This window comes from Sorex fumeus, unplaced genomic scaffold (genome assembly GCF_029834395.1).
Source record: "Sorex fumeus unplaced genomic scaffold, SorFum_2.1 ptg000136l, whole genome shotgun sequence".
Lineage (NCBI taxonomy): Eukaryota > Metazoa > Chordata > Mammalia > Eulipotyphla > Soricidae > Sorex > Sorex fumeus.
Genome location: NW_026606193.1, coordinates 1,505,450 through 1,527,447, shown reverse-complemented (window position 1 = coordinate 1,527,447; position 21,998 = coordinate 1,505,450). Strand labels below are relative to the sequence as shown.

Below are 21,998 nucleotides of genomic sequence, written 5' to 3'. Positions count from 1 at the left end.
GAGAAGGAGGAAGGAAGAAGCAGAAGAAAGACACTTTCTTTTCCACATCGGTAGGAAGCTGTTGTCCTGGTACGGCACCTCACACTCACGGCGAAATCCTCTGGCGCTCAAAGCAAGCTCAAGTTTTCTCTCCCGTCAAAATTATTCTCTTTCTAGTAAAGAGTATGAACAGCCACTCAAGAATGATGTCAGACTTTCTCTTATTTCTAAAAATAATTTGCAAAGCTCCCTTGGCTTCTCTTCTGCAAATTCTCCTCCTGTCTCCATGTGTCACCGCAGAGGCGGCTTCCTGCACACACACACACACACACACACACACACACACACACACACACACACACACACCCCCCTAGGGAACTCGCCAACCTCCTCCCTCAGCAGTGCAGTGTCCTCAGGGTCTAGCCCTGTCTTGTCACCGAGGTCACCGCTTCTTCCAAATGGATTAACCTGCTTTTTTCTGTACTGTCCGGCTAGTCCATCATTCCAGGAGTCGCTCCTGGAGTCTCCCTGAAAGTCTTTACTGCCTTCTCATTAGAACCAAGTTCTTTCTTCCCTACAGAGTCGACTTTTAAGATAAGGTGACTAACACTCGCCACAGCTTTTGAAGTCCAAATGACAGTAGCCAGACATCATGAGTTCTCTCTGAGTGCCTGGGGGAAACATCCTACATATCAAGGAGAAACAGAAGTGCTTTCTACATCCCTAAAGGTTAATCTCAGCAGACTTAAAAATTAGCAACAGAGAGGCAATGTTCTGATTCTTTATCTGTAACATTCACAACATATTTTAGAATTCAATAATCGTATTTATGTGCATAATGGTTTCTTATTCTCCACAGAATACAGTTATGGTTGAATATATTGTCTCAGAGCCCAAATTAAGACAAATAAAGTCAGGCTTTTAATGCAGACCCAGTTGATAACAATCAAAGTAATATTTTCAAGTCTCTCTAGTCTTCCAGTAATGTTCAGTTGTTAGAATTCAAAGAGAAGTAAAAGAGCATCCCTCTCTTCTTCAACATGAAGCTCTCTCTTGCAACTCAGTACTATACGTCCTCTGCTTTGTTCAAGGAGAGAAGCCCGGAAATAGAATCCAAACACCACCAAATCTTCAAGAAAACTTCCCCCCCCAAAAAAAAAAAGACAGGTTCTGTGTCCATTAGCAGACTCAAATATCAAGTACATGAGTGCTTTCCCTCATAAAAATAAGACCCAATGCCTGGGTAACTCAAAATTCTTAAAGAGTTTCTTCTTAGAAAGTATTTGAATGAATGCTTCAAATATAAAAACTTTCAGTAAACTAGATAAACAATTAGGAATATACCTCTCAAAACAATAAAGATCAGTTCTGAAGAAACACACTCCAACATCACATGAAATACAGGAACGTAAAAAACTTTTTCATAAAGACCAAGAACGATACCCTCAGCAAACCTATTCCATACACTTCTAGAAGTCCTGAAGGGAGGGGAGGGAGAAGGGAGGGAGAAAGAGAGGGAGAGAGGGATGGAAGGAGGGAGGCAGGAAAGGGGAGGGAGGGATCAAAACAGGAATAAAGAAACTGTCTCTGCAGAAGCCAGACACAGTAACAACAAAGTCTCCAATGGAGACGTTACTGGGCCCGCTCGAGCAAATCGACGATCAACGGGAGGGCCTTTACCTTTACCTTTACCTCTGCAGAAGAACCTCTGCTGGAATCCTCAAGACATCCAACAAACTGCGATGTATCAACAATTTTTGTAAAGTTGTGATTAAAACTCATATAAGAAAACCATGACATTTACACACACTAATAAAAACATATGAAAGAATATGAAAAAAACCATCTTATTTGTAATAACATCAATGACAAAAATTATGTAGGGAAAATTATGACAATAGAGGTGAACGTGCTCTAGATAGAATGTTATGAGATTCTAGTGAAAGAAATTGTCGAAAATACAAACTAATGAAAAGTGAGAAAAACGCAAACTAATAAGAACTTACTCTCTGCCCAGTGATTAGAAGAATTAATATTCAATCAATCACTATCAAATTCCAAAAGCACGAAAGAGTACTAAAAGTCAGATTTGTATAAAGAAAGAGAGAGAATATCCCAAAATAGCCTAAGTAAGCCTGAGATTGGAGGGAAAGTTAAAAAAAAAAAGAATCTTGATATCAATATACATGAAAATTCCTATTATAACAGTATGGTACTGGCATAGAAATGGGCATATAGGCCAAGAGAATACAATCAAGATCCTAGACATAAATAAGCCCCCCAATATACAGTCAATTAGTATTTGACAACAGAATAAAGAATACTCAATAGGGAAATAACAGCCCTAAAAAAATGCTGTTGAGGAAACGAATACCCATAGTAAAGGAATGAAATGGAATGCCTATTTTATGCCACTCATAAAAATGAACTCCAAACAGTCTAAGGGCATAAACATATGATCTGAAATCATAAAACTCCAAGAAGAAAACATAGGGAAAAAATATCCTCAGCACTGATCTTGGCAGCAATTTCTTCAACATGATAGGTTAAAACACAAGTAAAGGTAAGGTAAAGGTAAAGGCCCTCCCGTTGATTGTCGATTTGCTCGAGCGGGCCCAGTAACGTCTCCATTGGAGACTTTGTTGTTACTGTGTCTGGCATCTCGAATACTCTCGGTAGCTTGCCGGGCTCTCCGAGAGGGGCGGAGGAATCGAACTCGGGTCGGCCATGTTGGCCGCTTGTAAGGCAAACGCCCTACCGCTGTGCTATCGCTCCAGCCCTTCAAACACAAGTAACAAAGCAAAACATAAATGGGTTCATCCCTTTGAGGGTCTATCAAATTAAAAAGCTTCCTTACAGCCAAAGAAATTATTAGCAACATGAAAAGCAGGTGGATATGGGATGGAGAGAATATCTGTAAATAATCTAGCTGACTGCGGTACTTGCTAAAATCTCAGAGCTGGGACAAATGGAGATGTTACTGGTGCCTGCTTGAAGAAATCAATGAACTGGATGAGAGTGATACAGTGAATATACCTGACAAATGACTTATGCACCAAAAACAAACAAAAAAAATTGACCTCCAAAAGACTTAATAGACCAAACAACTCCATAAAACAATGGGCAGAGAAAATAGACACTTTCAAAGAAAATATTACACATCCAATAGTCACATAAAAATGTGTTTGACATCACTGGTCGTCAGGGAGTTACAATCAAAACCCCAATGAGCAGAACCACCTCCCAGACTTAAAATAGTCAAAAGACAAAAGGGTTAAGATGTGAAGAACAGACAACACTTCCAGCGGGTGTGTAAACTGGAGCACTTCATCCTGAAGGCAGTATGGAGGCTCCTAAAAATCCAAATTTAACAGCCAGAGATCCAGCAATGCCACTACTGAGCATATTTTCGAATAATTCTAGATTCATTCAGCCACATGTCCAACACGGCACTATCCATCAGAGCCAAGACAGAAAACAGCCTAAACCCTGAGTATTTCAGCTAATGAAACTTTGTACACACACACACACACACACACACACACACACACACACATTAATATTATTCAGTTGGTAGAAACTAGGTAATTCTTCTATTTGCAACAACTTAAGGAACTTGAGACAATATTGTTTGCTCAAATCAGATGGAATAAGACAACAGTGTACTGTACTCTTCTACTCAATATAAATGTCCAAATCAGAGCCGCAGCGTGGCTTGGTCAGTTCCGGGAGCTAGACAGTGTGGCCAATGAGAACATTCAACATGATATGTTGGCCCCAGGGTAGAATTTTCTATTTGTGAAATGATCAACTTTAGGGACTGCTGTATGCATGGTGATTCAAACTTATTCTACTGCATTATATACTTGAAGTCTGCTGAAAGAGTAGATCTTAAACATCCTACCCACAAAAAACAAGATGGCAAATATGCGAAAGGATAAAATTATATCAGGTAATGCAATAAAATAATGTTCTTAATATCACTGTATCACTGTCATCCCGTCGTTCATCAATTTACTAAAGCAGGTGCGAGTAGCGTCTATTCTTCCCAGTCCTGAGATTTTAGTAGCCTCTCCTTACTCGTCTTTCCCAATGACTGGAGGCTCTTTCAGGGTCAGGGGAATGAGATGAGACCTGTTATCATTGCTGCTTTTGGCATATCAAATACACCACAAAGAGCTTGCCAGGCTCTCTCTCTCTCTCTCTCTCTCTCTCTATATATATATATATATATATATGCATATTGTCAGGCTCTGCATATATATATAACATATTACAAGTGATATACATATATATCACATCTTCATGACCCATTGGTCTACTATTGGACATCCAGACTGGTTCCAAACCCCAACTACTGTACCGAGTGCTGCAAAGAACAAGGGTGTGAATGTGTGCACACCATTATTCTTTGTAGCACTTGGCATAATAGGTAAACTTTGGAACCAGTCTAGATGCCCAACAGTAGATCAATAAGGATATGACTAGGTCATAAAGATGTGAGATATAATATATATATGCATATCACTTGTAATCACCTGTCATCCCGTTGTTCATCCATTTGCTTGAGTGGGCACCAGTAACGTCTCCATTCATTCTTAATATAACATATATTATTAGATTGATTAGATCTTAAACTTGGATGTTATATGTTAATTTTCTCCATAATCCCATGATAAAAGCAGACTCATCAGGGTTTAGTACTTTCCTGTGGCAACATTTGAAACTCATCTCTTCTGAGTTTGGTAACAAGGGTTGAGGTGCTTGGAACTCACTCCACTCTGTGGAGATCAATATCGGTAGGTTCTTGGGGGATGGATCTGCACTTGACTGCATGCAACGCAACTGTCTCAATCCCTGTACAGTCTCTTTAGTCTCTCTCTAATGATTTTTATAGGTTAGAATTAACTATTCAATTTGCAATTCAATCATGCCACACAGACAGTTCTGATGGCAACAGCAAGAAACTGAAATCTGCTCAGAACTGCAAGGCAGCGCTTAGTTGTACTGAATGCGAAGGACATTTAATATTAAAGTAAGCAAAATGCAAGTTACATAGCTTCATTACCAATTCCTATAAACTGTAACTGATCTCTGATAAGTTTTTAAGAAAAATTGTATTCCTGAGGAAATGTCTAAAGACACTTTGTAAGACTTGGTATATGTTATTCCCCAAGTGTAGATGCTAAAGCTAATATATTAAATATAAAAGTGTTACACATTGTCTTCCTGGCCTGTGTCAGAAAATGGAAAAATCTTCGGTTATTCCATCCCAAATTTCCTATCAACCTGTTTTCTCTGTGCTTAGGTGTCATTCCTATTGGGTTTAGGGCATTATATAGGGGGCGAGGATTAAACCCAGGTCAGCAGCATGCAAGGGAGTGCCTTGATTTACATGTGTATGTACTATGTACATATGCATAGTACATACACACTTTGCTATGGCTCTATTCCAAGACTTTTTTTTCTCTATAAACCCCATTCTGTTCTTTCTGTCTGAATCACCACATATCATCTGCTTACACCAACTGGAGAACCAAGACCGAAAGTCACCATCCCCTAACTGGCAGAGAAAGGGCAGAGCTTATTGAATCCACCACAAATGTCCCCACCATGAACATGAGCATCTGGATTATTCTCTGCCATGTCATTTAGTGAACCTTGCATGATGTAAGACTTCTTCTCCTTTCCAAAGGGTCTTGAGGACACTTCCTAGGCAATGGGGGGTCAGAAGGTAAACCCTATCCAAGACAATAGGGAACGCTGGTTTCTACTGTCTTGGGAACAATTTTTTGTGAAAATAGGAACCCAAGATAATCAATATCATGATCACCATCATCCTGTTGTTCGTCGATTGCCTGGAGCAGGCCCCAGTAAAGTCGACTTCGTCCTAGCCCTGAGATTTTTTTAAGAAGTGCCATATTCAAGGCTCTCTCAGGGTTAGGAGAATGAGACCCATCATTGTTACTGGTATTTGGCATATCGGGTACGCCACGGGGAGTTTGCCAGACTCTGCCACGTGGGCAGGTTACATTTGGTAGCGTGCCAGGTTGTCCAAAGTAAGAATGAGATGATAAGGTGTTGCTCGGCCGCAAATGCAATATATATTATGAATCGTTTACATTCACACACATGGAGGTATGTGTGCGATCCACACCTAGATGAAATCAGTACTTCTGTAATCACCACTCAGTTTAATAAAATATGACGTAAATCAGTAATTTCGGAGCCACGTATTTTCACTCATCAATTTTACTTCTCCACCTCACCACTAACCAGCGATTTGCATTATTACTCGTCATGCCTCACAGTTGCTCTGGAAAGTCTCATCTTGAAATTCCTCTTCATGGTCCAAAATACAGGACTACCTGGGAGTAAGCTGATAATATGCAATCTGGAGGCTCAACACACAGCGTATACTGACAGGAATATCATTCGAGCCTGCCTTGTACATAATTACTAAAGTTCTTTGTAAGTATTGCTGGGCAATATACTTCCTTTAAAAATAATCATCACAGGCGTCAGCACACATTGCAGAACTAATCTCAGGGAATCTCCCGTCAGTAGCTGTAGCTGTGGAGAAAAATCCTCCCACTTACAAGCTTCTTCCTTCTGCTTCCAGCCTGGGCCAATGACCATTTCCTCTCTGTGCCACGGAAGAGTCCCTCCTCCTACAAGCTCAGCAGCCAAGAGCCGCTCAGGCATCAGACTCTGGGCAATGCTTTGAGAAAATAAAACTATTCCTTCTCAGCAAGTCTCTGAAGATGAGCATTCAGGGGCTGATTTTCCGGTTTATGGATTATCTAAACCCCTTTTCTCCTTTTTCCCTTGCTTTTGGCTATTTCTCTGCTCATTAGCATGGCCACTGAAGGGTGGGCAGAAAAGGAAACGGAATCAGAGTGGTTGGTTTGGCTATTTATTAACCTTTTATCAACCACAACAAGAACTCTTAAGGAAAAGGCATGTATTTGCCAGTTACTTTTGAACGACCGCCCAGTTGCTTTCTGAACTGTTGCAGCTGACATTTTGCAAGTTTTATGCTGTTCCTATTCTCAAATACACCCACGTAATTAGGATTTCGTGGAAATACACTTCCCCAACAATAATTATTCACTTGTAAAGGTAAAAGGTAATTTCGATGATTTTGTGAGGTCAGTTTCCTTCTTTTGTTGGCTGAGGTGTAAATGCCATTGGTGTTTCTGTACATTGAGAAGAAAGATTAGAATTATAAACTAGACATGAGACTGGAGAGATAGTATGGGGAGTAAGAGGATTTCCGTGAGTGCAGCCAACCCTGGTGCATTCCCTAAAGCATCGCCAGGAGAGAATCTGAGCACAGAGCCGGGAGCCTGAGGTGACCCTCGCACCCCTGCCCAGAGCAAATGAAATTTGCTTCATATCTAAAGAACCATAGTTAATGAACAGAACTGGTATGGCATTTTAGTTTAGAAATGATCTCATCACACTTATTACAGATAATGGAATCCTAAATTCAACTGCTTTCACTGGAATTTATCACACCATTTTGGTGTCTACAGGGTGGTGGGTTAAAAATCAAAGAGCCAAAGTGGCACATAATAAAACCTATCCCTGAGTCCTGACTTTAGCATGATTTTAGTAGATAAATATATATATAGATATGTTTGTGTGTGTTTGTGTGTGTGTGTATGCATGTATGGGCCAGAGTGATAGCACAGCAGGTAGGGCATTTGACTTGCATGCGGCCGGCCTGGGTTCAACTCGTCCATCCCTCTTCGGAGAGCCCAGCAAGCTACCAAGAGAATTCAGACTGCACAGCAAAGCTGGCAAGCTACCTGTGATGTATTCAATATGCCAAACACAGTAACAATAAGTCTCACAAGGGAGACATTACTGGTGCCTGATCAAGCAAATCAATGAACAATGGGAGGACAGTGACAGTGCATATGTATATATACACAGAGAGATAGAGACAGGGATATGTTAAGTTTAGGCCTGGTGGTGCTCAAGGGTTCCTCCTGGCTCTGCACTTGGGGTCACTCCGTGTAAAGCTCTCTGTGGTACTGGGGATGAACCCCAGGTCAGCGGCAAGAACCTGTCTGCTGCACTCTCTCTCTCTCTCTCTCAGGTCCCCATAGACTGTCCTTTCTAAAGGAACTTTCTCTAATAAGAGTTTTATCTCAGTGTTGTATAATCACCTATAAGTTTCTCCAGTGCAGTAAAAAGTCATAGGGAGAGAATTCAGTATCCATATGAGCATTGATGATGCATTCCAGAACAGCTGAAACTTCTCGACATCACATGCAATGCTTTCCATGTCAAGCTACACCTCATATGTTTTGCCAATGGATGCTGAATGATTCCTCATCTCGAAAATGAGCAGTTATGGAGATTGCCCACAGTTACTTGAGTCTCCCTGGTAGGGAGAGAGGCCACTACCATTCAGGCTCTGCACAGCCCCACCCACCCATGGTGGGACGTGTTTTTAAACAATTCTGTTAAGAAGACCTTTCCATTTATGATAAAAATCCTGTCTCCCTTAGGCTATGATAACAGGACCTGGTATTTTCAACAAGAAAACGTGCTGGTTTCTATTATCTCCCATCTTCGAAACAGTCGAGTCCTACACAGGAGTAATCAGGTCCTAATTGGCCCGGCATCGCTTACAAAACTTTTGTCTGTTGTCAGATTGGGAAGATTAGAAGGTGGAATAATTCGTCTTCAGAATTTCAATTTAATTCACGTCCTGCAGGAAAAGAAGGAAAAGGGACGAATCCACTTTAACTCAACTCATAAAGTTGTCTCTGGGTTAAGTGTCTAGAACACTACATGCAACACTCGGAGATGCCAAGGTTAAGGACACCTAGCACTTCTCTAAATTCGGTTGCTCATTCCAACTTAAATTTGGATTTAAATTTAATGGGCATGCTTAGTACTTCCTTTGATTAAACTTCACTATTCCAGGGATTTCAGAACCGTCGTTTAAAATACCAGCAAATGCTGCACTTAGCATAGCAGTGTTTACTTCTTTAAATAAGTCATTATTGCAGCCAATGACAGGCCAGGACTCCTAGATGCTCATTTTCTCCTTTTCCAGGTCTGCCATGACTACACAGAAACTCAGAGAAGTAACCAAGGAGAGGCAACAAGTCAACTTCATAATACAACATTTCAGTAAGATGAAGTGGTTCTATAGATGAAACAGCACCAGAAGTGACAACACAGAAAGGATCTTCATCTGCTCTTAACTTTCTTATTTCAAGTTTTATTTTAGCTGTAAAGTTAATGCCATAGACCGAACATATGTGTTTTAATGGAAAATCAATGCATGCACTCTGCTTCTTTTCTAAAGGCTGGCTTCTAAAGTTAGACAACTTAGAACACTCTCATTTTCATCAATAACTGAAGATCTGTCATCTATGGTATAGCGAAAATAGAAGGGAACATTCCATAATAGGAAATATTTAAATGTGCCACTGAAAATTAATCTTAGGTATTTCTTTCTCATCCAGTTAATTTCTATGCTGCAGTGACCTGCATTGCCTTATGAAGGAGCTACACCCCTTTATCTATCTATCAGTCAGGATAACTGCCAACGAGCACTTGATTGGAACGACTGAACCAATTTTTAAACAGGTGGATGCATCCCTACAACCCAGGCAGGTTTCAGAGCCCCTAGCCAGTCTCAATTTTGTGTTAATAATTACTTGATGAAGAGCAGTAAGTGTGAACCTGAACAAGGAATTCAAAATGATGGAAAACACCGAAAGAAGTGTCTGGGTTATTTTTCTTTCTCTATTTTACATTTCTGAGTGATACCAAACATATGCTAATATTTCTGGGGTGCTTCCAGTTGGTAAATTACACAAGCTCCTGTAGTCAGTGCTGGCTGATTAGACTCTGAGACTTTCCTCCAGACAGACTTAATGAGCACTCAGTATTTGCTGAAGGGCAAGAGTAGCCCTGTTTATAAACTCGCATTAGATAAAATAAGCATGAAACACAAAAATATAAAAAAAAGGAAAACACACACGCGCCAACACAGACACACACACACACACACACACACACACACACACACACACACACACACGACGCTCTCTCAATCTGCTATTGGAGTTTGCTGGAGTATCTGATGAACCAAAACATTATGCATAATTCTCCTTCTATCCAGAAATCATCTTCATTTGAAGGGGCCCTTGATTTAAGTGATTAGAAATTAATGCCAGCACAGAGACAGCACCAAAAGGCCTGAACAGGTGCTTCTCATGCAGGGGGCCCAGGGTGTAGCTTTGGAACCACCCTATCCACTGAGCACCAACCTTGGAGTAGCCCCTGAGCTGCTAAAAGCATGCCCCCCTCGAAATTAAAGATTTCATGCTTCAAAGATTTCCCCTAGTATTTTCTTATTCTAACTCACTCAATCTCAGCCTCCTTCATTTAATCTTCCCAGCTCATAATTCCTCGAAAATAGAAATTTTGGAACCCATTAATGGTAGTCAGACTCATGTTTAAGGGCCGATAAAGATTGAGGGAAGGGAAATGAAGATCTTTCCCATATTGTTTGCTTAACTATTGATAAAATAGGGACTTTAGCTCAAACCTTCCAAGTTTTTACCCAGAACATAGTCTCTTTACTGTTTCAATACACACCCTGATATTTTGTGCATTCACCTGAAATTTACACCTACACCCAAATGACAAAATTCACAAAAATAACCTGAATCCACAGATATCCTTTTATCAATTAGTACAAAATTGTCTACCTTGTTTTACCTTTTAGTCAACTACCTGATCACTTAATTTTCGTCTTCCTAATAATGCATTATTAAAATTAGTTTATTAACTACATTACCAATTAAAGAGCAAACTCTAACATGGGACAAACTAATCACTTATTTAACCAAGTATTCCTAATTATGTGCTCTACTGATATTAAAAGTTATTCATTAGATAAATATTAATCTATGTTTTATCTTTCATCATTCCTATAGTGAGAATTCTTACATTCTTATAAGGTAGAAGACTTTACTTCTTTAAACAGAATGACCACTGATTATTACAGTTGTTCCTGAATTTCTACACTAACCAATGGGTAGACAAATGTTACAATGCATAAAATATTTAATAGACCAAAATGACCTGAAAACATGTATATTCACAAAAATCCACAGTAGACATTATTTTTTACATAGCTGTATGCCCATGTATGGGTCTCATAGTTCCAGGTATATGTTTTTCAAATCACAAAGGTCATTATATGGCTTCATAGTGTTCTGTGAAGAATAGTCAGATGGTATCATAGCAGAACAGTCACCTGGTATCAAACCCTCCTCACTAATGTCAGTTTAAACCAGCCCTCTTAAGCATATTTGCCACAACCCCCTAAGAACTTATCTCTCAAGCAGAGAAGAGGCACTGGCTGAATCGCTGACACTGCATGCAGCCACCCCAGTTCAATTCCAGCACCCATGGGCCTCCATGCACTTCCGGAAGGGAGCCTCAAGCACAGAGCAGGAAGTATTCTCTGAGAAGGTTGACTGGCCAAAATCCATCCCTCTAAAAACAGACTCTCTCTCTCTCTCTCTCTCTCTCTCTCTCTCTCTCTCTCTCTCTCTCTCTCTCTCTCTCACACACACACACACACACACACGCACGCACAGCCACAAACACACGTATGCATGGACACAGGAATAAAAGAATGTATTGTATTGGAAATTTGTGAATAAACTACATCATTAGGTTTAGAAATCAAGTCTATCAGGGAAACAGAGGGCATGAGTGTGACCTACATTCAAATATTTATAAGAATGAGAGGAGGGGTAGCATTTTCTTTTATTTTCTAACTTGAAATTAAAACTACCTGTATCTTACAACAGTAAGTGTATCATTAAATGTCTTTTATCCTGATTATTAAATATTATTATATTATATTATTAAATATACGTGTGTGTGTGTGTGTGTGTGTGTGTGTGTGTGTGTGTAATTCATGAGGTTCTCAAGGACTACAGAGGAGCAACTCAGAATGCAGTGACACCTAATGGCAAGGCTATCTTCATGGACCATAAAATATTTTGTAATAAATATACTATTTGTATTAAAACTAAGTATTGATACCTAATGGGCATCTGTACCATAAAATATCATATTAGTATAGAAAAATGTCAAATAGCTTACTTTAAAAAAATAAAGCACTCATGCGCATGAATAAAAAAATTCTGAATTTAAAAATGTGATTTTAAATTACAATATATTTAGCGGTAAAATCACAGTCTGATAAAATTAGCCTTTGAGATTGGAATTAAACATCTTTCATCATGCCTAACAATCTCAATGATTTTGATTGTTCCATAGTGGAACGTTAATCACCTTGATTTTTATTCACATTTGAATTAAAAATTTATAGCAGATATTTATTGGAGGTACATTTCACTTTGAGTAAAAAGCAAAGCTCCTCGGGGTAATGGCTTATTAGTCATGTCATAATTGATATCACTGATTAATAACACTGCCTAGGCTCGTGCACATCTGCACGGTGATTTCAGAAACCAAATGACTGACAAAGAAAATAGTCAAGTCCGCTCTTAGTTTAAATCCAGAAGTTACTCCTTACCCTGTCCAAAGTTTCTACTATAGGGCCTACATAACTTAGCAAGCAAGCAACTGTAAAAAAATTTTTAAAAAAAGGCCAATAAAATAGTTTCTCCGAGTTATCGGTAACCAATACAAATCAAGTGAAGATTTGAAAAAAAAAAAAAGTTCATAGGAGTCACAGCTCTTTTTTTTTCCAGAAATGCTTATGTAATTGGTATTTGATAAAACTGTCCTCTGTGTAGATGTAATGAAAACAGACATTAAACTTAATATCTCTCATGATGTTTAATGCCATGACATATTTTATCCCTCCACTTACTTTCTATCCTAACTTAAACTTTCTTGTGATGAAAAAGTCTGTAAATTGACTCGAGCTTCTCAAAACTTGGTCACCGTTGATGGTTATGATCTCGGAGGATCAATGATCAGTTGCTTAGGAAACAAACGTGAAGAAATTCTTCACGTCTGACTTTCCTGCCGGAATGTTTTTGCTGCCAACAACAAAACATGCCGTTCATTTTCCAAACGTACCGGCCAACACGGGCAAAGAGGCTTTGGTGGGGGGGGGGTGGTTCCTTTGTAGGGATCCCTAACTTAGAACAACTCAATTCCAATCAGGTCTGTGAGCAGGAGAAGCAGATAAAGCCAGGAGCACACGTTAACCGGCGAAGAACATGAGATCCTCCATGTTAGATATGAAGCAAGACACAAAGGGTGCAGTTGGCTGCAAATGCCACCTCATCCGTGCTTAATTAAAGCACTGCTTTTAACTCCTGTTGTGTTTAGGGAGTAAAGCGTGTGGGACACAGGCACGCAGGAAACAGCAGTCAGTGTGCGAATCCCAAAGACTTGGGAGCTTTCTAGCGACATAAATCAGAGCGCCTTCTGAATAGCCTCAGAAAACACAATATCATTGCCATTCCACGCACGACTTTTTGGTTCTTCCTACAGCATGCAGATCATTAGGAAACTTCGAAGCAATCAAGTAATGTGGGTCTGATGAAATTACTCAATCAATGCACAGGCCCAAAGTAGAAGCAAAACTCAAAATTGCATAGTTTTTATATGTCAAACATCTTTCGGGGGTGGGAAGGCGCAAAGAAAATCACAATGGACTAATTCATTTCTAAATACTGTGTACGCCTTTACACACGTGTGTTAAATGAACCTATGTCATTATCAAATGCCTTTCAAACATAACAGAAACTCGAAGTCATTAGTATTATGCAGTTCACTGAAACAAATATATTTCACAGGCAATCACTGCAGCCTAACCCATGAAAATATAGCTCATTTTTGTAGTGAAGTAATGTGTTTAATAAGACATTCTAGTTTTAAAGCTTGGAACTGGCTTTATTGAATTACCTGCTTTGAAAAAAAAAACAAAGAGAGAAGAAACGGCAGTTTTCATACTTATACTGCGGTTCAATACCAAAAAGGATTCAATATTTAAGGAACCTATTGGAGCTGTGTCATTTTCATCTCCCCAGTTTGCCTGAACTACATACCGAAGCGTCTTTCTGCCGGAGCACATCACATGAGAACGGGGAGCCTTTCATTTCTGCCTATCTCTTCCATCTGAAGAGCTGAAATATTCACTTGGCCTCTCCAGTCTCATCACTTTCAAGCCTGCAGTGCCGAAACAAGGCACTGGCCTTAAGTGGATTTCCAACGTTGAACATTGAAATGAAGGTGACCACCTCATAAAGAACTATCACTCCTATTTTCCTCTCAGCCTAGTAAACTAATCCAAGGCATAGTGTACCCCTGTGCTTTAAAATTTTAGTGGGGGCATTGAATTTATTTCGAATGAAAGTTTTTCATTGATTATGCTTTTGCGGAGGTCAGGGTGGAAGCAGGTCAGCTTCTGAACTAAAATATTTAAGCACTAACACTTCAAAAAGATTTGGAGTATCTCAAATCAACCACTCTGCAAACTTCATGACAATATGAAGTAGTTGATAAAATAAGTAATGCTATTGTCTAAAGCCAAGTTAATAGCCTGAGAAGTAGCCATTTATTTGAGTAGGAAATGCACTGCGAATGCATTACACCTGCTTTCTAAAGCAAGCTCTCATTTTCAGACGCGTTTTTTGGGTCTGCTTATAAATAAACACTGACAGACAACAAAGTCAAAGGGAAAAAACAATGCAACAGTTCTGGTCAGTCTCGAAACAAGTGTCCAGACCAGACCTCACTGCAAGCTAGAATTTATGGGATATAGGCTATCAAGAGTCGGTAGGTGTTTGTAAATAACGGATTATTCATGGTGGAACCAATAGAATAAGCAATCAAAGGACATCTCTCCACAAGGAAGGAGCCTACCAGCCCCTCTGAAAAGAAATGTCAATGCACCGGGTTAACACAGAGTTGCTTCGCTGTTCCCGCCAGGGACAGCGCCACCGAAACACACGCCGGGCCCTTCTTTCAGAGGAGCGGGGCTGTTCTGAACTCTCTCTCAGACACTGCCCAAAAGCCCTGATGCCACCAGCATTTCTCCCGGAAAAGTTCTGCAGCCGCAGGCACTGCGAGGCTGCAGACAGAACGTGATCCAGCCGTGCCCGAAATCGACTTCCTGCCCGAAAGCAAGACTTGGTGGATGCCGGCGCGTATTGCCCGCTGCACCTGTGCACGAGCAACTGCGCGTGTGCCCGAGGAGCATCTCCGGGTGCCTGCGCATCCCCGTGGGCACGAGCATCCCCGGGTGCCTTGCGCATCTGCGCGTGTGCACGAGCGTCTGCGCGTGTGCCCGAGCATCTCCGGGTGCCTGAGCATCTCCGTGGGCACGAGCATCTCCGGGTGTCTGAGCATCCTCGTGTGCACGAGCATCTGCGCGTGTGCACGAGCCTTCCCCGTGTGCCTGGGCATCTCCGTGTGCATGAACATCTGTGCGTGTGCACAGTATCTCCGTGTGCCTGTGTGCGTGTTTTTTTTTCCCCGTGAAACTGGAGGGAGCAGCAGACATGTGCATGTTTACCAAGTCCTTCTGCAGCCGCAGAGAGGGAGTCCCCCGGGGGGCAGCTCCCGGCGGGACAGAACCCCCAGCGCTCCAGCCGCTCGGCCTTTGCTGGCCGCGGACAGCAGCCCTGCACGCAGGTGTGCGCGCGCGCGTGTGCGTGTGCGTGTGCGTGTGCAGGGGGGCGGCCGGGGACACGCTGCGCCCCATCTGTGCGGGGCATGTGCAGAGTGCAGCCGGGGCAGCGCGTAACTGCATGCCCAGGGCCAGTGCAGAGCCGCGAGCCGGGGCCAGCCCAGAGCTGCAAGCCCGGGTCAGAACAGAGCCGGGAACCTGGCCAGCCCAGAGCTGCGAGCCGGGACCAGCGCAGAACCTGGACCCGGGGCAGCGCAGAGCTGCAAGCCCGGGGCAGCGCAGAGCCTGGAACCGCGGCCAGCGCGGGGCTGCGAGCCCGGTGCGGCGGGGAGCGCGTCCCCCGCGAGGCGGCCGGTTCCCGGCGCGGGCAGCTCGCCTCGCCGTGCGCCCCGCGGTGGCGCAGCCTTGGCCGGGCAGCGTCTGGGCTCGGCCCGGCCCGGCCCGGGGGAGCCGCGAGAGTTGCAGCCCGGAGCGGCGAGCCCAGCCCGGCCCGGCCCAGTCCGGCCCGGCCCGATCCCGCAACGGGGCGACCCCAGCCCCGCCGCGCCAGGCCGCGCGCCCGGCCCCGAACCTCCTGGGCCCAGAGCCCCGCAGCCGAGCCGAGCCGGCACCGGCCGCCAGTGTCCCCCCGCGTCGCCCCGCGCCCACCCGCGTCCCCCCGCGTCCAGCCGGCCCGCGCCCCCGCCCGCGCCCAGGCGCCTCCGCCGACCTCGCCGGCCGGGCCGCGGCCACCGGCGGCCGCTCGCGGTGCCCGAACCACCTGTTCGCTCCGAAAGGGGGGACCCCCGGCACCCCGGCACGCGCGCACACGCGGACACACTCGCGCGCGCACACGCACACGCACCCGCCTGCACACACGCGCGCACACACGCGCGCCCGCACACGCGCGCGCACGGCCCCCGCCGCGGCTCCGGCCGCCCGGCAGGTGACCCCGCCGCCCGGACCCCCGCCAGCCCCCCGAGAGCGCGTTTTCGGGGCGCAGAGGGAGGACAGGGGAGGAGGGAGAGCAGGAAACTTCCCCGCGCGCGCAGCGCCCGGAGTCCGGAGGGGGGTCGGGGGGCCGGCGCGGGGCGCGGGCCGGGGTCGGGGCCGGGGTCTAAGACGGGGGTCGGGGACGGGGGTCGGGACCGGGCGCTGCGCACGGCGGGGGGTCGGGGACGGGGGTCGGAGATGGGGGGTCGGGAACCGGGGTGGGAGGTGGTGGGGTGTCGGGGACCGGGGTCCGGGCAGAGGGGCGATCGATCGGGGGTCGCGCCGGGGGCCCCGGGGGGCGGCGGGCGGGGGTCGCGCGGGTCCCCGGGGTGGGGGCGCTTACCGATGTGGATGATGGAGTCGGCGCCCGCGCAGCGCCAGGTCCGGAGGCAGCCGAGGACCAGCAGCAGCAGCCAGGGGAAAACTTCCATGTCGGCGCGGGGGGCGCGGGGGTCCCCGGCGGGCGCGGCGCGGGTCCGGGGGGCGTCAGGCGCGGCGCGCGGCGGCGGCGGCGGCGGCGGCGTTGGCGGGTCCCGGCCCGGCCGCGTCCCTGGCTGGGGCGAGCGGGCAGCGCCCCGACTTGCCGGCAGTTCCGCGGCGGGTCCCCGCGCCCGCCCGCCCGCCCGCCCGCGCCCACCCCCCGCGCCCCTCCCCCGCGCGCCCCCGCGCGCCCCGACGGCCGCCGCCGCGCCCCGCCGCGCCCCCGGCCCGGCCCGGCCCGGCCCGCTCCGGCCCGGCCCCGCGACAGCCCAGCCGCCGGGTCTGCGGCGGGAGCCCCGCGCCGTGCCCGCCGCCACCCGCGCTCGCGCCGCGCGCTGACCACCCCGCCCCCGGCGCGCCACGGCCTTTTTTTTTTTTTTGCCTTTTTTTTTTTCCTTCCCCCTCCAGGAGGTGAAAAGCAGCCGGGAAAAAGCCTCCCCACTTATTTAACCTTGCTCCCCGCCAACAGGTCCCCGACTTCGCCTCTCTGCGCCTCCCCCGCCTGCGGTGCTCGCCCAGCGCTGGAGTCGCCTTGGGGAGGAGAATCGGGGACACCCGGGCACTCGGGGAAAACGGACCTAGAAAGCTTTTAATGAGGTTCCAATTAGAAAGTTATAAAAAGGAGACGCCGTGCTCATTACCTCTTTCCACGCCGGCCCCCACCCCCCACCGCCCTCCGCGTCTCCGGTGCCTTTTTTTAAAAAAAAAATTATTTATTTATTTATTTATTCATTTATTTTATTTTTTTTATTAGGCAATGGAGATGGAGAAAGAATAAGAATAAGAAAGCCCCCCCCCCCCCCCCCGAATTAGCAATGGAATAACGGGAATAAAACGCAGGTGGACACTGGAATGGGGAGGGTGCGCGCAGGCTTGGAGCCCAGCCGTGCGTTGTGCGTTCCGTTCGGGAGAAGGAGGGATGGATTGCGGCGCCCCGGAAGAGGGGACTCAGCAGCACTGAATGACAGTCTCAGTGCCGGAATGAAGGAAGGAATGAAAGGGGTTGCTGCCAGCCAGCCGCAGACAATAAAGCCCGAGACTGGGACCTCCTTTCTGCCACCCGCCACCAGTGCCAGGCTGCCCACCACTGCGCACCAGACCCAGCGCGGTCGGGATGGCAAGTCCTCCTCTTAGTTAAAGGACATTTGCAAGCCCCTTGGAAACTCCGTGCTTGCAATATAGGAAAGTCAGGCCACCTCTCAGGAGCCTGATTACCCTCAAGTTTGACCAGTTCCTTTATTTTTTTAATTATTTTTTTTTTTTTTGGTCCCTTCCCTAACTTCCCCACTGGAGGCTCCCTTTAGCCTGGTGAATCGCTCTGTTATTTCTCCAAACACAATCGTATATTATCTCCTCTGTGAAATGCCTTCTTTGGTATAGCTTGTGCACTTTCCCGGAACATTCCAGAAACCGTGCTGCACTACTGTCACTTAGGCCATGGGCTCCGTTGCAAAGAGCGTGCGCGCACCCAAATCAATCTCCTAGGACACTTCAGAATTAAATCAATCTCCTAGGACTCTTCAGAATTTTTGTTGGAGTTTCTTGTTGCCAGTCAAACTGTAGCCAGACCGTTGGCATAGCCTGAATCCACCCCTTTATGGGTTCTCAGATCACACCCTTCCTGGGGGGTCAAATAGAATTAAATCTGATTTGGATTGCCAAATGCTACCAGACTGGAGTTACTAACATTTTAGGGCATATTCCCATCTTATTTAGAGCAACATTTGTCATAAAGGTCCCTTTGGAGACATCTCACCACTTCCTTCTGAATCTGGTATAAACCAGGTCTTCCGGGAAGCTAGACCTGATCAAAACCAGTTTTGTTGGTACTTTATCAAGTGTTCCATCAGTACACATAAGCACCTATCTATGCTACGGGTGCGGGCCATTTTTCTTTTGAGGGAGTTTTGAGACAATTGTATGTCTTATACTACGTTGCTATAATGAAGTCTGTGAAAGAATGGGTGTTTTCCCTTAACACATGCTTTTACTGTATTCTTCATTGGGGCATCAATTGGTTAGTCACAGTGGATGTATCCATCAAGGAAAACAAGTTGCAAAATACCCCTAATGCAGAAAGAAATCTTAGGAGGAGTTTGGCGAGGTTAGCTTGCCTAGGGCTCATTCCTGGAGATGGCTTAGCATGGCTCCATGCTCTTTTCTCTCTTGGACAACCATTCTAGAGCATTATGAGCACGTTTTCATGATTTCCAAGTCCTCCTGCTTATTGCTTCTTTACTTTGAAATAAATGGAAGAACTTCTCCAAAATACCACTTCAGACTAATTAAAAGTTGTTGGGCTCTTGGACTTGCCCAACTCATAGGAAATTTTCTAGAGATGATTCTAAGTGTTCAGTAATAGGCTAAGAGAACTCCTTCTCTGCCCCATCACTTAAATGACTGAGTGAGGAACAGTGAAAACACCACAACTCTTCCCACCTCTAGGAAGAGCCAGATGAGCTGATGAAAGATGGAGCTTCTCAAAAAGTAGCAGAAGAAAGTTAACACAAAATTTAAAAGATAACAATGGCTTGCTTGTTTTCAACTTGAGGATGCCAATTTTGTTGACGATCCAATGGTTTCCCTGCCCAAAGGTTTTTATTAATGTTTTCTTTTAAACACATTTTTAGATTATGTGGGAGCTGTCGAAAATTGCACGTTGTGATACAATATTTAGGTCACTGGATACAAAGCTTTGGGATGTGTTAAATGTTAAATTCCAGAGAGAAAAATGAAAAATTCACTATAATTTGTGAATATTATACTTTGGGTTTGAGGAAAGCCAAGTAAGGTTACTTAGTGTTAATCCAATTTTTTGCATATGGAAATGGTATGACTTACTTCACTAGAATTAAATTTTGGAATAGTCTAGCATAGAGAGACTATCTATTTACCTTTTAAAAATTAAGTATTAACTTTTGGAATAAACGTACAAGTGAATTCCCATTCGTAAATTTGTTTTTCTTATGAGGAGACTGGAACTTTATTCAGTCATTACTTGTAATACAGACTTTTTTTTTTTTTAAAAAAAAAGATAAAAATAGAGGCCAGAGAGATGGCACAGCAGGTAGAGCACTTGCCTTGCAGGTAACCGACCCCAGTTTGATCCCTGGCATCCCAAGTGGTCCCCTGAGCACCATTGGGAGTAATTCCTGAGTACAGGGCTAGGAGTAACCCCTGAATATCGGAAGGTATGCCAACCTCCCCAAAACTTGAAAAAATAGTAGTAGTCTAAGTAACCCTAAATGTTAAAGTGTAATGATTACATTGTATAGGAAAAAAAATTGCAAAGAAGTCTTTATTTTCATCTGATGGGCATACACAGGTACAAGTTCCTTGAATCTTATACAATGGGCTCTAAAGAAAACAATGTAATAGAAAATTTTTGAAAAATATAATTGTATTCCTCTTTTATGTTTGTTTTTGATTTTGCCCTATGCTCGGCAGTGCTCAGGGCCTACTCCTATTCCTTACTCTGTGCTCAAGATACCTCCCCGTGGTGCTAAGGGGTCCATACAGTTTAATTTTAGGTTTGAAGATAATAGCAAAGAAAAAAATTGCATTCATTGTATTTTTATCACTTCTAATTCACCATAATTTTATCCTTAGTTTTATAAATATGGTTCATTCTCAAAAGATCCTATCAAGTTTAACATGTAAAAGAGAAAAACTTCAAGGGTATAGAAACTGTTACTTACATAGGTAATTGTAGTATATGACTGAAAGTTTATAATTGCCAGAGAAATACATATGACAATAATTATATAGCTATAATTATAAATAAATACGATTTTTTGTTGGGGGGCTGAAATAATAGCTTTTATCCATAGCATATTGAAGGGGTTCAGAGCTGGAGTTAAGTTCAGACCTCACCTATTCAAATTCCCTGGTTTTCTAGAAAACGAACTTTATACTGATATTTATTTGGGTGAAAGACTTAGAAAGTACATCTTTTTTTGGGGTTTTAATCTGCTCCAGAAAATCATTAAAGCTCATAAGTTTATGTAACATTCTAACACAGGCTCTAATTTGTCCCCCTCTTTTTTTAAAAGGTTAACTTTGCACGGATTCATCATTTTCTACCCTATAATATTATTTATGTAAATATCATCTTTGATAATGATCTTCTTCCTTCACTTTGTCACTCCCTTCCTTCATTCTTTCCTTAATACATACCCTTTTACTCTTGAAAATCTTTCTCCAAATTTCTAAGGCTGAGTTGTGAAGGCATTGTTTTTTTTTTTTTTTGCTTTTTTCCTAACTCAATGAGGTAAAAATTCCAACCAAAGTTTACAACTAGATTTGTCACTTTGAAAATAGGAGCAGTTACCAGGAGGATTACTCCATAACTTAGAGGCCAGCCGGGTATCCTAGAGGAAAGGGCAGTTCAGGTAGAGAAGGGAGCACCAAATAAAGGATGTTTGGAGGATCCTCCCAGGAGGGGAGATGCATGTGGAAAGTAGACTATGGACTGAACATGTTTGCCACTCAATGCCTCTTTTGCAGACCACAACACCCAAAAGGAGAGAGAGAACACAGGGGATTGCCCTGCCACAGAGGTAGAGGGGATGGGGGGATGGGGGTGGGGGGGATATTATCCATGGTGGTGGAAAATGGGCACTGGTGGAGGGATGGGTATCTGATCATTGTATAATTGAAACCAAAGCACAAAAAATTGTAAATCTACAACTTTAAAAAAAATAAAATAAAATAAAGGGAAAAAAAATGGAAAAAAAAAAAAAAAAAAAAGAAAATAGGAGCAGTTAACCAAACTCAAACGTATTGGTTATGAAAGTCAATCCAACTGAAAGCTTAGGGCGTCAAAGTGTTTTCATTACTCCTATAGTGAGATAATGAACACATTTTAAGAGTAAAATTTCAGTTAGGCAAAGAACTGAATCTT

General features: G+C 44.1%; 1 protein-coding gene across 3 annotated transcripts in view; it reads right to left on the bottom strand.

Annotated features, from left to right (window-relative positions):
* GRID2 (glutamate ionotropic receptor delta type subunit 2) overlaps positions 1-17,597 on the bottom strand; it is a 1,415,717-nt gene extending 1,398,120 nt beyond the window's left edge. For 2 of the 3 annotated variants that reach the window (XM_056106637.1, XM_056106634.1), the window contains exon 1: positions 16,959-17,217. In XM_056106637.1, the coding sequence (XP_055962612.1) occupies positions 16,959-17,046 (88 nt within the window). In that variant the 5' untranslated portion in view covers positions 17,047-17,217. Of the gene's footprint in view, positions 1-16,958; positions 17,218-17,546 lie in introns of those variants that run through there. The other variant, XM_056106635.1, reaches the window with a different exon arrangement.
* Positions 17,598-21,998: the final 4,401 nt, after the last annotated feature.